The sequence below is a fragment of the Phascolarctos cinereus genome, unplaced genomic scaffold, assembly GCF_003287225.1.
Source record: "Phascolarctos cinereus isolate Bilbo 61053 unplaced genomic scaffold, phaCin_HiC Scaffold_4;HRSCAF=312, whole genome shotgun sequence".
Lineage (NCBI taxonomy): Eukaryota > Metazoa > Chordata > Mammalia > Diprotodontia > Phascolarctidae > Phascolarctos > Phascolarctos cinereus.
In genome coordinates this window covers 158,655,934-158,671,614 of record NW_027555847.1, presented here as the reverse complement: position 1 = coordinate 158,671,614, position 15,681 = coordinate 158,655,934, and the positions used below count along the sequence as shown (strand labels likewise).

General features: G+C 47.2%; 2 protein-coding genes across 4 annotated transcripts in view; one reads left to right on the top strand and one right to left on the bottom strand.

The window, feature by feature from the left end:
- CREB3 (cAMP responsive element binding protein 3) lies at positions 1 to 4,815 on the bottom strand. Of its 3 annotated transcripts, none has more exons than XM_020977094.2 (10): positions 4,706 to 4,815; positions 4,171 to 4,308; positions 3,852 to 4,020; positions 3,631 to 3,701; positions 3,367 to 3,459; positions 1,214 to 1,320; positions 1,028 to 1,096; positions 821 to 905; positions 612 to 693; positions 1 to 497 (listed from the first exon to the last, which is right to left on the bottom strand). In XM_020977094.2, exons 1-10 carry the CDS (start codon positions 4,712 to 4,714, stop codon positions 199 to 201), a joined length of 1,122 nt encoding a protein of 373 aa, XP_020832753.1. In that variant the 5' UTR covers positions 4,715 to 4,815; the 3' UTR covers positions 1 to 198. The 3 variants fall into 3 exon arrangements, with proteins under 3 accessions (XP_020832753.1, XP_020832754.1, XP_078008845.1); XM_020977095.2 differs by lacking the exon at positions 4,706 to 4,815 and adding an exon at positions 4,618 to 4,640; XM_078152719.1 differs by lacking the exon at positions 1,028 to 1,096.
- Positions 4,816 to 6,066: 1,251 nt separating this feature from the next.
- TLN1 (talin 1) overlaps positions 6,067 to 15,681 on the top strand; it is a 39,721-nt gene continuing 30,106 nt past the window's right edge. The window contains 5 exon segments of the mRNA XM_020977036.2: positions 6,067 to 6,176; positions 14,135 to 14,297; positions 14,647 to 14,744; positions 15,011 to 15,140; positions 15,244 to 15,396. Coding sequence (XP_020832695.1) covers positions 14,168 to 14,297; positions 14,647 to 14,744; positions 15,011 to 15,140; positions 15,244 to 15,396 — 511 coding nt within the window. The 5' untranslated portion in view covers positions 6,067 to 6,176; positions 14,135 to 14,167.

Genomic DNA, 15,681 nt, shown 5'->3' with positions numbered 1-15,681 from the left:
TAAGAGTGTAATATGAATTCTCAGGTCTGGGAGGGCCAGCCTCAGATACATCATCTTTATTCCTATCTACAACCTGGGACCCCCAAGGTATAGTATTACCAAGTCATTCAACCTTTGTCAGTTCCGTGTTTCCCTGATACTCTGGGCATTTTCTACCCCCAACTCAGTCTGTCTGGCATCTTAACTCCTGCCCCTATATCACATCTCATTGGAGTGCCGTCCTCGAAGAATGATAGTGGGTGTAGTAGGGGCCCAGCCCTGCTTCTCTGTGGCCTCTGAAGACAGAACAGTAGAATGTGTTGGGTCTGTTGACTTCAGAATCTGTTCATCACTTGTTCTAGCAAGAGGATCAGAGGAAGAATTGTCTCGGGCTAGAGAGGTTACATCTGCTGATGGATTTAAGGTGACCTCCGATTTCTCCTCTGTCAGCCAAGCAGGAGACTCCAGAAGAAGAGAGTGATTATCACTGGGAAGGGACCGGATCTGACGGGACAGCACTGTGGGAAGACAGCCACAAAGAGTAATGAGTGCAAGGGACAGCCAATAAACCTTAATCCAGACAACCAGATCATATAGCCAGGACCCCCGCGACCTTCCTTGGCCCCACTTACTGGTTGGTGCTGGTTGGCGGCCCCAGATCTCAGAGGGATACATGGCAGGAAAGAGGAAGAGGCAGAAGGAAAAGAGCAGGACCTAGGGATTCAGAGAAGATTTGAAGATAAGGAGGAGTCCTTAATGTTGGCTCCTATCCCATCCCACCCACACTTAGGGCTGGTATCAAAAGGTGGGGGAAGTAGGGTCAGAGTGCTTTGTCCCTTACCACAATGCAGGTGCTTTTGCTAGTGGGTTTGGTTGTCATCTCAGCCACTAAAGCCTGGAACTTCTTTAGCTGATCCAAAAGGGACCTGAAAGAAGAGAGAAGATGGGATTTCCATACATCCCCACAAGAAAAATGTGAGGATGACACTGAAGCAGTGGCACAAGAGGATAGGGCAACTGAGGTACCAATTGTTCTGTGGTTACTTACAAATTCTGCTTCTCCAAGAATTGGACTTTCTTCTGTAACTCCAGGTTCTGGGCTGTGCAAGCCAAGACCCTGGAACAACCATGGGAATAGCATGTCCCCAGTCATCTCCTTTTAATGTGATAGCCCCTCCCCATCACCCTGTTCCTGCAGCAGTCTCCTATCTCCTTTCCCCAACCCCTGACGTACCTACTTTCTAGTCCTCCCACATATACTTTCTTCTTCCTTCTACTTTCTTGAGCTGACTGTTTGTTGCGAATCTTCCTCCGAACTTGTTTCAAGGCTCGCTCCTCTGCCTACGTTGGAGAGTGGACAAAGGAGAAGGGAAGCCATCACTGATAAAATTTTGGACTTGAAAAGTAATTTACATTAAGACCTAGTTCAACTCAAGCAGTGTAGGAATCCCTTCTAAATGTCCCTAATAGTCATCTAAGCCTCTGCTCTAACACTCTGTCAGTGTCTAAAAAAAAAACCAAACCTCTACCTCAGGACTATCAGTTGTTATTGAGTCAAGAATCTAACAATGTAAAAAACTCCGCCTCCCTTTAATTTCTGCCCATTGGTCTCAGTTCTGGCTTTGGGGCTATATAGAATAATTGTTCTATGTGAGATATCTTCAGATATCTTACAATAATCAAATCTTTCTCATTTCTAGACTAAACCCCTTTAAATGTTCTCATATGACGTTTCCATGTCATTCACCATTTTGATTGTATTCATTTATTCATGTCTTTAAAGTATGATGTCCAGAACTGAACATAATATTCCATAGAGCCTAGAGTAGGAAGGGTTTACATCATCTAGTTAAGCCCCTACCTGAAGCACAGATTTTATCTGCCACACTCCTAACAAATGAATTATCCAACCTTTGAAGGCTTCTGGTCACAGCGGACATACTGACTCTCAAGGCAGCTTTTGGACAATATACCATTATAAAGTTCTTAACTTAAATCAGAATCTGATAAATGTCATCTGTTGGTTTAATTCTATTGCCTGGGACCAAGAGCAAAAGGAATCCTTCCAACTCATAATCATCCAAATATGTGAAGACAAGCTGTTACTCATCTGTATATACACCAGCTTCTCAATGTCCTTCCCAAACTATGGTTCTTAGATCTGAAGACAATATCTTTCAAATATGCCCTGACCAAAGCAAGATGTTGGGACTGATAACACAACTTTGGATCACTAGCTTTTTTTTTTTCCTGACATGTCACACTTTTGACTTCCATTGAGCTTGCTAAAACACCCCAGGTCCTTTTCACATAAATTACTATTTTATGTCTCTCCCATCCTAAACTCATGAGGTTGATTTTTTTTAACCCAAGTATAAGACTACATTTATTTCTATTAAGTTTCATCATCTTAAACTAGGCTTATTGTTCTAGCCTGCTGAAACTATTTAGGTTATTGATCTAGAAACTGGACCCCTGCTAACAATATTAGCTACCCCTCCCTTCATCAACTGAAAATTTTGTCAATATGTCATCTGTGCCTTCACAATATTGAATAAAACAGGGCCAAAGAGAGAGCATCACCACTAGAGATTTCCCTCCATGTTGAGTTCATTCCAAATTCACCTATCTGTACTATCATGTCTACTCCTATCTCCCTACCTTATCTAAAAGACTACTAAATGCTTTGCTGAAATCTATATAATGTGTCCAAATCATTACTGATCTACCCATCAAAGGAAATGAGTCTAGTCTGGCATGATATTCTTAATGAATCCATAATGACTCATACTAACCATGGGATTTTTCCATCTGACTAGCAGCTGAAACCTTCCATGTGTGTTTCCTCTATTAAAAAGGTGAATTCCTTGAGAGCAGAGGCTGTTTTCTATTTGTATCTCCGGCACTTCTTTAATTATTCATTCATTCATTCATACATCCCAATCATCACTTTTAGATTCAGTTTAACAGTAGGCCTACTCATCAACAAGCATTTATAAAGTGTTTACTGTGCTCTCTTTTGGGGAATACTATACTTCCATTAATGCTGCCCAGAATGTCTTAGATTTTTTTGGAAACCACATCACAGTGCTGCTTCATATTGAGTTTGCAATCAGCTAAAACCACCAAATCTTTTTCACACCAATTATTATGTAACATTGCCCCCTTCCCTATATTTGTGCAGTTCTCTTGAACTTATTTACACTTACCATTTCCAAGTTTAATCATACTAGCTTGGGCACATTGTTTCTGTTTGTTGAGGTGATTCTGACATCCAGAATATTAGGTATATTGCCCATAAATTTGAAAAGCATGTCTTTTATATCCACCATCAAATATGGTATCAAGCTTGATAACCATGCCCCCTTTGCCATGAAGGAGTCTCACCTTAGTAAGAGGGAGAGTCTCAGGAAGGGTCAACCCTTCTTTCTCTAGCAGCCTTTTCTCCTCATCTGTCAACATCAACTGAGGAAACTCATGCTAAAGAAAACAGGAAAAGGACATGTGAGAGGGACAGAGCAGGAGATATGTAAAGTGGGAAGAGGACATCTAGTTTGAGGAGAGAGAAGTGTGGGGATGATAAAGTATCCTGCAATTATTAGAGATGATCATCTTCCACTACCCATTAATGTCTGCCCCTCCTCCAGATACCTTAAGTGTCATTTCTTCCATCTGCAAGGAGACCTTTGATTCTTGAGCCACATCTCTGAGACCCCTATCATCTGCAGGAGGAAGATAATCTGAATCAAGAACCTTGGGCTCCTTCATCCCCTTTTCCATGTCCCTCAGAATCCTCTTACTGCCTTCCCAGTCCCTACCTGCCTGTCTACCCTTTCCCAGCTTACCCCTGTGTCCCCTGGCCCTAAACTTACCCAGGTCAATGTAGGCGTCATCTTGGGAGGAAGCCTGTACATTCCAGCTCATGGAGTAGGTGTGATCAGTGTGAATGAAGCTGTAACTAGAGGGACTTGGGAGGGATGGTGAGGTGGGGGGTCCCAGCAGAGATATCAGGAATTCTTCTGCTTCCCACCCATTCAGCACCTATAATACCAGCCACTTAGTTCAGAACCAGGGCTTGCTCCTTTTTTCCCAGTTCCCAGTCACAACTCTCCCTCAGATTCTCTCCCCTCAGTTTATAGAACTACCACCACCCCAGCCACTAAGACTAAGCCTGGCCCAGCCCCTACTCACCTCAGGAGGCAGCATCCCATCATCCTGCTGGACCTCTTGCCCCTCCTCTGGTATTCCCCACAAATCTCCCCCTTCCTCCTTCAGGAAATCCAGCAGGTCTTTGTCACCTGGGTCCAGGACAGCCTCCATGGTGGACATCTAGAAGAGGAAGGAATGACCACCCCCATCCTGATCCTCTTGGAGGTGAAAGGGAGAAGAGGGGCAACGGGCTGTGTGAGTCAATAAACATTCATATTAGGCCCTATGTGCGAGGCACTGGGCCGAGCACGGGGAATAAAAAGAAAAGCAAAAGACAGCCCTTGCCTGGTAGGAGCTCAATCTACTATCTCTCAACCCCATTTTAGAGCGCCAGAGGGGAGACCTTGGTAGCAGAAGGCCAGGGCCAGCCCAACCCGAGCCCCCGCCCCTCAAAGCCGAGAGCACAGGCACGCCCTCCAGCCTACCTACCCTCGACTGCCTTAATTGTCACTTCTCCGCCACCTCGGCCCCCACACCAACCCCTGCCAAGTTTCCAAGCCCACTCCTCATCTGCTACCTTCCACATCTACGCGGACTGGCCAAATTTAGGGCTCCAGTCCCACCAGGGCCGTCTCCCTCCAGCCAGGGCTACCTCTCGGAAACCCGACCCAAATCCCGCCTTCCAACACCACAAGAATGACGTCAGCTACTGCACCACGGCATGCTGGGAAATGTAGTTCCCCACCCCTGCCCGGATATGGCTGGGCATCCAGATTGCTGTCAAGTATGGCCAAGCCTTGTAACCTTTGCCAGGCTTTCCGCTCCTTAAATTGATTGGTAACCCCCTCTACGCACACCCAATGCATTTTCTTTTGTTCTTTTAGGCTTTATTGATGCCTTTAATTTCCTGATAGCCTCCCTCCCCAATTGAACACGGGGCGGGGGGGAGACACAACCCCAACATAGGGACACTCGCAGTCTCACACCTGTCTACCAAGAGAAAGTGTTCCGTCGTTCGTTCTCTTAAGGCCGAGACTGGTCGTTACGTTTAATCGGAGTTCATCTGCTTTTCAGAGTTGTTTTCTTTTACGTTATTTACGTATGGTGTCCGTGACAACACATTCATTTTACTTATTACCACTCACGTATGCTCTTTGCAGAAAGTTAAGAGCCTGTCTTACACACACACACACTATCTGTGACTTCCTATTTGTATCCCTCTGTCCGTGTGTGTCTCCAACTTTCAGGAGTCCATTCGAATGGAGTGAGCGACAACCCTAGACCAAGCATCCTGGAACATCTCCTCTACCACAGGCAGGGAAGGGACCCTGCCCTCGGGAAGAGGGCGGAAGGGGGAACTCCTGAGTCTAGTGGGGAGACACGACTCACACATGACACATGCAATGCAGACAGAACTGGGCTATATAAACTCAGCCGCCCTGGGAGGGCAGGCGGGAGGAGCGCAGGGAGAGAGGATTGGTCAGACGTGGAAGTCTCAGGAAAGCAGGTGGGTCCGCTTTTGTCTCCCAGACTCCGAGTTCTGGCCTCTCCGAGGGTCGTGGTGGGTATGGAGGGGACGAGAGGCGGAGCACCTTCCCAAGGCTAGGAAGTCAGTCCAAAACACTGTAGAAACGCCACAGAAACAGCGGAGCAGCGGGCTTGGTGAATTTCCTCTTTCACTAGGGCGGGGCTCCTGGGCCCCACCCCCACCGCTAAACCAGCCTGGCTTTTTAAGATGATGCTGAGTGAGCCTCGGCTCCGCTAGGCTGCGCGCAGTAACGGAGCCGCGGGCCTACGCTCCGCGCATGCGCAGCCAGCGCTACCCTCCCGCCGCAGGGGAAGTTGCCGGGTCTCCCGGCCGGCTCCCAGGCATAGAGAGCGGGGGCCAGAGCAGCTTCCTGCAGCAGCCAGGGCCGTAGAGGGGCGGGCCCAGGGCACCGCCCACGGGTGGGGGGGACGTGCTCCGGGGACGGAAGTGGCGGAGAGCTCGTCAGTCGGCGGGAGGGCGAGGCCGGACCCCGGACCCGGGAACCCGGAGAGCGAACGAAGTGAGTGACCTGGAGGGCGGGCCGGCGAGCGGGAGGTCCCCAGGCTGCCCAGGTAGGGCTGAGGCGGTGCAGAGCGCGGGGCGGGACCAGGAAGGACGGGACGGCGGCGGGAAGGGGCAGGGCCGGACGGGGGGAGGGGAGGGGACTGGATCCGGGGGAGGGGGCCAGGCCCGCGGCGAGGGGGGGGGTGAAGCAGGGATGTGGAGGAAAGGCGGGGGGGGGGGGCAAGCAGAGAGCGCAGCGGCCGGGGGCTGGAGCTGGCTGCAGCGAGGGGAGTCAGGGTGGGTGCATGGGCGCTGCCGATGGCTCCCTCCGTGGTCTGAGAGGTCAGTGTCCGGGTGTGTCCATCCTGCTTGCCCAGCTGCTTGGTGGGTGGAGTGTGGTGCCCAGGTTTCTGGGGGGCGACCGAGGCAAGGGGGCCGCTGGTCAGGGGTTAAGAACGCAAAGAAGAGTGGGTCTAGGCTGTGGGGTAAGTGGGGCAAGCCTGACTGACAAGACTATAAGGTTAGGGGGTAGGGATGTGTGGGACTACACTATGGGATTAAAGGGGCAGGGATGGGTGAGACTAGGCTCTGGAGTTAGATGGACAAGGTTGAGTGGGGTTAGATGGGCAAGGGTGAGTGAGACTAGGATAAGGGACAGGGATAGGTGGGACTACAGGGGACATGAATGGGGTGGGACTAGGCTATGAGTTTAGGTAGGCAGAGATGATGGATGGGATTAGGCTGTGTAGTTAGGATAGGGTTAGGTGGGCAGGGATGGGTGGGACTTGGCTGTAGGGTCAGATTAGTAGAAATGTGATGTCTGGATGGAATGGTGTTAGGTGGACAGGAATGGAAGGGTCTAGGCTGTGGAGTCAGGATGGTGTGTGTGGGCATGACATTTGCTGGGTAGATTCAGGGATTTTAGGATCAGGTGTGCCTCAGGTTTTGGGGAAAGTCAGAGTTAATTAGAGTTGGAATTTGAAGCCAATTTATCTTTATGAGAACTAAATTGATGTTAGCACCTACCTCTCAGACTTGTCATAAGGATAAAATGAGATATTTGTAAAGTGCTATATACATACTAGCTATTATTTATTATTGTGATTATTGATCAACAAGTATTTAAACACTAATTATTTGCCAGGCATTGTGATAAGCACTGGGGACACAAAGAAAGGTCCCTGCCCAAAAAGTGCTCACAGTATAATAGGGGAGACAGCAAGCAAACATCTATGTAGGTACAAAATAATGCACAGAGTAGATAGATGGAAGATAATCTCAGAGGAAAGTCACTTAGCATTAAGAGGGAAAGGCTGCTTCTTGCAGGTGAGATTTTAGCTGAGACTTGAAGGAAATCAAGGAAGCCAGGATAAGATTTAGGATTATGACAAATAGGCAGGCTTTACACTTAGGATTTTTATTTTTTAGATCACCGTAAGAATACAGAGGACAAGTTAGGGATTAATATTAGGGATAGCATCAGGGTACACAGATTGGATAAAAAGTCAGTTTGTTGGTCAGTGTTAGAGATTGTAGGATCATAGGTTTAGGCTTGGAAAGGGCCAGTTGGGAATCAAAGTAAGAGTCAGGGGTTGCATTTGAGTTGGGGGGTCAGCATTAAAGATGGGTTTATCTTCCAAGAATCAGATTAGGCTTCAGTGGCTAGGAATAGCATTGGAGTTTGTTAGAGGTCATTCAGCCAACAAGTCAACAAGCATTCATTAAGTGCTTGCTGTGTACCAGGCATTGTGCTAAGCAGTGAAAATACAAAGAAATGCAAAAAGAAAATCCAGTTCCTACCCTCAAGGAGCTTACATTCTAAGGAAGCTACATGTAAATAAGTACATAAAGAAGGTACCTGGAGTCAGTAGAAGGACATCTGAGAGGGGAGAGCACTAGTAGCTGAGGAAATCTAGAAAGGCCTTCCCCAGAAAGTGGGTTTTGAGCTGAGTTTTGAAGGAAAAAAAAGGAAACTTAAGAGTTGGAGGTAAGCAGACAGAGCATTCCAGGCATGGAGAACTGCCAGTGAAAAGGCAAGGAAACAGGAGATAGGGTGTTGTGTTAAAGGAACAGCAAGGAGGCCAGGCTAGCTGGGTGGTAGAATTCACAGAGGAGAGTAAAAGTCTAAAGACTGAAAAGGTAAAAACTTTAAATGCCAAATACAGGAGTTTATATTTGGTCAGGCATCCAAATACTGGGATCATTGTTAGGATGCAGGGATGTGGTAAGGCATAAGGATCAATGTTAGTGGTCGGTGATTGGTTCAGGAATCAATGGTAGACCATTAGGAATGATATCTACTAAATAATGATTTTCCACCTAGGGGCATTATTTGAAGTCATTAATGTTCAAGTAATAAGAATTAAAGCTCAGTGATTTTTTTTTTCAGAGTCAGCATTAGCGTTCAGAAATTGGATTGAATGTTTTGGTTAGTCATAGGTTAGCATTAGATTTAAATGGTTAAGAACCAGAAATAGGGTTGGCTATTTGTACTATGGTAGAATTAAGTGTCAAAGGTCCATTTTAGGATTAAGGGTCAGGGTAGGAGTGAGTCAGTGATCAGATCAGGATCAGTATTGAAGTTCAGGAATTAAATTCCCAACTCAAGCTTAGAATTTACATAAAGTTGGGATCAAGGTCAGTTTGAAGGATCATGGGGTGATTGAGCTTAAGATTTATGGCTACAGCAGTGCCTGAGTCATGAGCTGAGCTAGTCCCCCTAATGTAGACCATTCCTCCTAATTTCCTTTGTAGATATCAGAACATCACAAGCCCCTTTGAGTGGAGAAGTATTGCTCCACTCTCTCACTTCTAGTTTCTAGCTTAGCGTCCACACTAACAGGGTTTCAGATTCCAGCACAGGTCATTCCACACCCAAAGACTCTTCGTTGATTTCAGTACTTCCCAGGTGGTGTAGGGGGTAGAATGGGAAGTAGATGGTGGCATGGAAAGGGCAAGGACTCATTGCCTTTTTATTTGGGAAAGTATTACCAATTTGTCTCTGGGGTGAGGAGTAGGTCGGTCAGCCCTGAGGTAATAAAAAATGAGGCAGATTTGAGGAGAATGACTTTGTGCCCAGAAAGCTCAACCCCATTTTTCCCTCATTCCTTAGTCACTTAGTTCTCATCCCCCTCCCTTGGGCCTGACTAGGCAGGAGGATGGGAGATTATGACTTCCTGCTTTTCACATCCTCCTTGACTACCCCCCTTACCCCCCCCACCCCCACCCCCGTGCGTGCATGCGTGCGTCTGTTTTTTTTGTTTGTTTGTTTGTTTGTTTTTTAAACAAAAATTCCCACCAAATTAACTTCCCCCGGGATCCTTTACCATCTGCTGAGTCCCTCAACCCTGGACATGCTCTGAGCTCCCCTACTCTTTCAGTTTGGCATATCCCCAGTTCTGAGCTTCTTCCAGTTCCCCTGGTCCAGTTGCAGAACTTCCTCCTCCCTCCCGAACAAGAAAAGGGGAAATGAGGCCTGAGAAGGAAGCTGGTCTCTGCTGATCACATCCCCAGCCTGTCCACTGACCACACCCAGGTCTTACCCTCAGCTTGGCCCAGCCACTGACCCCACCCTGCTCTCACCCCTAGCTTGGCCAAGGAGTTGACTATATATACCCTGATATCATTTCTATCCTTGGCAAGCCACCTACTGACTGTACTCTGATGTAACTCCAAGGCCAATCCAGCTGCTATACTATACTCTGCAGTATCACCCCAACCTCTGGCCTCAGACTATACCCAGCTTGGCCCTTTTCTAACCTCTTAAGAGAACAAGCTGGGTAGTCCAAGGTCTCTTGGGTCCTCAACTCTATGAGAAGAGGGGGGAGGGGAAAGCAAAGTATTTCTATGTAGGAGGAGGTTGGTGTGTTTACAAGGAGAGAAGCTTTAACCTCTCACTAAATGTGCAGTTCTGTTTGTCCAACTGTCTGTTGAATGTATCTGGCCAGCTGCCCCAGGGGCTGAGTTCAAAGCCGAACTTATCTTTCTTACCAAATCAGCTTCTTCCCCCTCAACTTTGCTGAATTTTCTAAAGAGTAGCACTACTTTTGTAGTCACTTGGATTCAAAAACTTAGGGTTATCATTGACTCTTCCCTTGCCCCACCCCCATCAAATCCTCTTGATCCTACCTCCTTACAGTATTTCTCATTAGTCCTTTCCTTCCCATTCCAGCTACCATTACCCTAGGTCAAAGTAATCTCCCAACTGGTCTCCGTTCCTTCAACATCTCTTTCCATCTAATCCATCCTTCACACCATCCTCAGAGCAGTCTTCCCAGTCACAGCATTAATTACCATTCCACTTCTTAAAAACCCCTTTGGTTCCCTGTTACCTATAATATAAAGTCCAAATTCAGTCTTGTATTCAAGTCTGTCAGTAATCTAACCCCAGTTTTTCCTTAAAATCTCCCTATGTACATCCTTAAACCATCCTCATATATAGTTACTTCTCTCTACCCATTTCCCTATTATCATCAATCTCCCACTATACTTTTATAGGTACTTTAAATTCCAGCCTTTGCTCCAGTCAGTCTCTACCTTATATGGACCCCTGTTGAAAGGAATAAGCAAGATGTATATTATGGTTTTGCAGTTTCATGTTCAGTCGTCTTTTTTTTTTATTATACTATGTTATGGAAATGCTTGCTTTAGTCCATAAATTAAAAATGAAACTAAAAAAAGAAATCTTACCCACTTTAAATGTTTTCCTCTCCATAATTTTTTCTCTGGCTGCCCCCAGCCAGATATGATATCTCCCTCCTCTGAACCTCTCCTATCTGGTATCAGAATTATTTATGGACCAATCTCACCCCACTACTAGAGTTTAAGCTCCTTGAGGGCAAGGACCCTACCATATTCACCTTTGTGTATTCAGCAGTATTTAGCCCAATGTCTTATACATAGTAGATACTTGCCTGAATGGGGTAGGAGCAGTGTGTAGAAGACTGGAGGGAGGAGGGTACTATATGGAAAGGTATATTGGTAAAGGACTGTATATTCAGTGAAAATTAGGTATATGGGAAAGGAGCTATACAGGAGAGAAGAGTATCATACACACATGGGAAAAGGTCAGGGCACATATAAAGAGAATAGAAGAAGTGTGGATGGGAGCTAGATTGATTTGGCCTAGTCCTTCTCCTGTTGCCCAGTCCAGTCCTAAATGAGCCTCCCACAGCCTGAGGCCGGATGTGTCAGCATCTAACCCACAGGGCTCCCCCTCCTCCCCGTGGTTAAGACTCAGAGGCCAAATTTGGTAACAGACACAAAGCATAACTCCCCCAATCCAGTCTACACTTTCTGACTTAGTCTTCATCTATCTCTGCCTTTCTCTGTCTCCCATGTCTCTGTCTTTCACATATATACATGATCTCCCTTTCTTTCCCTCGGTCTCTCTTTCTCCATATACATATATATATATATGTTTTTATCTCCCTCTCACCCTCTTTTTCTCCGTGTCTCCCTGTCTTTTACTACTCTGCCTGTACATTGTGTACCCCACTTCCCCCCCACCTCCCCTCAAGCACACACACATTCCATTCCTTGCTGGGTTGTGACACCTCCCCTTCCCCCTCCCCCCCCATTGCCCAACTCCTCTGGAATGTGACTCTGGAATGTCTTGAGGGAGGGGGATTCCCTGGGGGGAGTGGAGAGAAAGGGGTGGTGCTAGATTGGGAAGGATGAGGGGAGTAGCTTTCTGGGCACGATGTAATCTTCAAGGGACCCTCTCCTCAGGATTGTATTCCCCTTCCTTTTTCCCATGAAAGGATCATAGATGAAGAGCTGAAAGGGACCTCAGAGGCTATTTAGTTCAACTTCACTTTATACATGAGGAAACTGAGGCCACCCAAAGAGGTTAAGTGACTTGTTCAAGGTCACATGGATAATAATCATCAGAGGTGGGATTGGAACTCAAGCCCTCTGACTCTAGTCAGTTCTCTTTCCACTGCCTCCTTTTATCATATTCAGAAGAGAGAAAGGGGAGCATGACTCAGTTCTCTTATCGGGGTCTTACCAGAGGTTTCAGTGGTTTCCTGCCCAAATGATGGGGAGTCTGTATGTCCGGAGGAAATTGGGGCATGAGGGTTCACATTTTCAGACCAGGATGAGGAGTTCTTCCCAGTCCTGCTCTGAATTTTGCTAGCTGCCTGCTTCTCTGAATTGCTCCAGTTTGGTCAGTATCCTCACCACCAGGTTGGTCTAAATGCAGGGAATGGTACCCCAGTGATAAAGGTGGGAGGAGAAAAGGAATTGTAAGCAAGATGAAGGGATCTTAGTGGGAAGGTAGGGAGGGCACAGGTCAGGGCCAAGGCTTTGTCCTCAGGGACCTCTGGCGTATTTATACTACAGAAACCACTGGTTAGTCTGTTTCCTATAATAGCCCAAAACTCAGTTCTTCCCAATCATTTGTTGTCTCTCCAGAATTCTCCCTTTCCCTCATGATCATACGTTCCCAAATTGCCCTTCTACCTATTCTCTCAGACCATCTCCTCCATGATTCCCTGTCCTGGATCATTACCAGCACTCCACTTCCCAACTCCCTACCCCCAGATCCTCCTACTATCATCCTCCAATTTCTTGCCCAGCCACCTACCTAAAAACTAGTTTACCTTGGGGAGGGCTCATGGCAGTAGGAAATTTATATTTTTACTTCAGCCTATGGTCATACATCTCTTTTAGCTGTGAGATAACCAATCACTGCACAGAATTTGGTGATGTCACTGGCTGACAGGAAGATTCTTCCATATGAAAAAGAGCCCTGTGCTACTACTTGCCACTTGCTGCCCTTGACCTGCTTGGATCCAAACTGTTAGAAAAAGGAAAAAAGGTCAAGCAAGAGAGGATACAGAGGAAAGGAATGAAAAAAATCAGTCCTCAAGGAAAGTTTGGAGGAACCAAGTTAGGTACAAGACAGAGATTCAGATTATAATAGCAGGTAGCTTCAAAGTGAGCTATAGAAAAGGTCTTAAACATCAGAAAAACCAAACGTCATATTTGCTTCCCCAGGAGTCTGTAGAGCTGCTCATCCTGAGATCTTTGAGAAGAGAAAATCATTAGAAGATTGAATCAGAAATTTGGGAGGGATAGAAGTGCTGTGCTAACAGTGTGCTGAGGGGGAAAACATGAGGGTACCAAAGACAGGTGACTGGTAGGATCAGGGCATGTAGTCATCTGTCTTGGGTGGCTTAAACATGAATCTCTGAAGCCAACAGACTGAACTAGACAGCTTCTTGACTTTCACACTCCTCTACAGCTCCATAGGAGGGAGGAAAGAAGGAAAAATACTAAGTGGGGAAAGAGAAACAAAAGGCAGGAGATGGAGGACAAAAGCTAAAGAGAAAAGAGAGAGAGAAAGAAATGGGAGAGGGGGAAAATAGCTGAAAGGCCCCCAAAGACTCTAGATGTTGGGGCTAACCCCTCAAAACACTGAGCAGCATTGCCTTCTCAATGAGGGTGGGTGGGGAGGGAGGAAGGAATTTGGAACCCAAATTTTTTTTTTAAATGTTAAAAGTTGTTTTCACATGCAACTGGGAAATAAGATATACAGGCAGTGGGGTGTAGAAATCTATCCTACCCTACAGGAAAATAGAAGGGGAAGGGAATAAGGGGTGGGGGGAGTGATAGAAGGGAGGGCAGATTAGGGGAAGGGGTATTCAGAATGAACACTTTCTTGGGGTGGAGGGAGGGACGAGATGGGGAGAAAATTTGGAACTCAAAATCTTGTGGAAGTGAATGTTGAGCAACAGACTCCAGGCTGGCTTCTCTTTCTGAGGTGTTTTAGAGGTGGGGACAGCTCATTTTAAGGTATTCTTCTTTAAAGTTTGGGTTATTTATGTTTTTTTATCTTCTTAGAGAAAACACCCTCCCTGCTTTGCCCTATCGCCTTTCCTACCACTATCTCTCTACCTCCCAACTCTCTGTTCTGAGAGAATCCCCCAGTTCCTCACCCATGGAGCTGACATCCCATTGCCCACCCAGCAGGTGTAGCCAGAAAGAAGAGAAGCCGCCAACATGGTTGCACTGTCACTGAAAATCAGCATTGGCAATGTCGTGAAGACGATGCAGTTCGAGCCATCTACCATGGTGTATGATGCTTGCCGAATCATCCGAGAGCGCATCCCAGAAGCGCTAGCTGGCCCTCGTGAGTCTCTAGGCACTGGATGGGGGAAAGCGGGGACATTGGGCTAAATTCTGGGACAACTTTACACAGATCCCCTCCTAATAACACCCAACTAGTCACTTTCCAGTTGGCTCCTCACACGGTCCCACAAGTAGGAAGGGATTGGGCCCTCCTTCCCCTGACTATTGCTCTGTTACTGGTATTGGATTATGATATTTACTAGGGGCAGGGAACGAACCACAGCCTGCCACCATAAGGGTCAGTAGTACACCATGGAACCTTCTGGGTTGTAGGAGCAGCTTGGTCATAGGGATGAAGGGCGGGGAATTCTAGGTGAGTCTGCCTTGGATTGACAAATGCTCTCTTCCAGCCAATGACTTTGGGCTGTTTCTGTCGGATGATGACCCCAAAAAGGGTATCTGGCTAGAGGCTGGAAAGGCCCTAGATTACTACATGCTTCGAAATGGAGTGAGTATTTCTGACCTCCCTTGTCTTTGAAAAACCCTACAACCCTGTCTCTAGTTCCCCTTCTAATCACTGCACACCTGACCAGAGCCAGGCTTTGACTGTTGAACTCCGTTTCAATCTGTGATCATTTATTGCCTCTTTGGTCCCTTTTGTACAAACTGATTCTCACATTTTGGATATTGAAACAATCAAAAAGTTGTCTCCTCCTTGCCCGCCCGCCCCATCCACCAGCCTAAGATGCTGCCTTCCTCTCTGGCCCCACCTAGGACACTATGGAGTATAGAAAGAAGCAGCGGCCCCTGAAGATCAGAATGCTGGATGGAGCTGTGAAGACCATCATGGTGGATGACTCTAAGACGGTCACCGACATGCTCATGACTATCTGTGCCCGCATTGGTAAGAGGGTGGGTGGGAGGGGAAAGAAGCTGACGAAGGGCAGCCAGCCACCTGCCACCCCTGCAGCCACCCCCCTCACCCCTCTGAACACACCCCTGCCCAGGTATCACCAACCATGAGGAATACTCCCTGGTTCGGGAGCTCCTGGAAGAGAAAAAAGAGGAGGTAACAGGAACACTGCGGAAGGATAAGACACTGTTGCGGGATGAGAAAAAAATGGAGAAGCTCAAGCAGAAGTTACACACGGATGATGAGTGTGAGCAGTAGGGGAAGGGTACCAGAAGAGGTAGGGGAAGGGAAGAGAGGAGAGGGGCTCTTGGTACAGGGGGGGGAGGGGCAGCTAGACAGGTAGGAAAGGGACAGGTAGGGTTGCTGCTTCTGAGTCAGTAGGGAAGGAGCTCCTGAAGCAGTGTGGGAAGGGCAGCTGGACAGGTCAGGGAAGGCAGCTGGAGCAATAACGGGTTAAAGCAACTTAGAGATAGGTGGGAGAGGGACAGCTGGATCAGTAGGGGAGAGTCCATACTTGGGAGCCGTCCTGTCA

Bases quoted from the DNA above. Each gene is read 5' to 3' on its own strand.
- CREB3 (XM_020977094.2), bottom strand. The intron at 3,460-3,630 runs GTATCTGGAGGA...TGTTTTCTTTAG, and splicing joins TGGAAGAAATGACACTTAAG to CATGAGTTTCCTCAGTTGAT. The intron at 498-611 runs GTAAGTGGGGCC...GTCTTCCCACAG, and splicing joins CCGCCAACCAGCACCAACCA to TGCTGTCCCGTCAGATCCGG.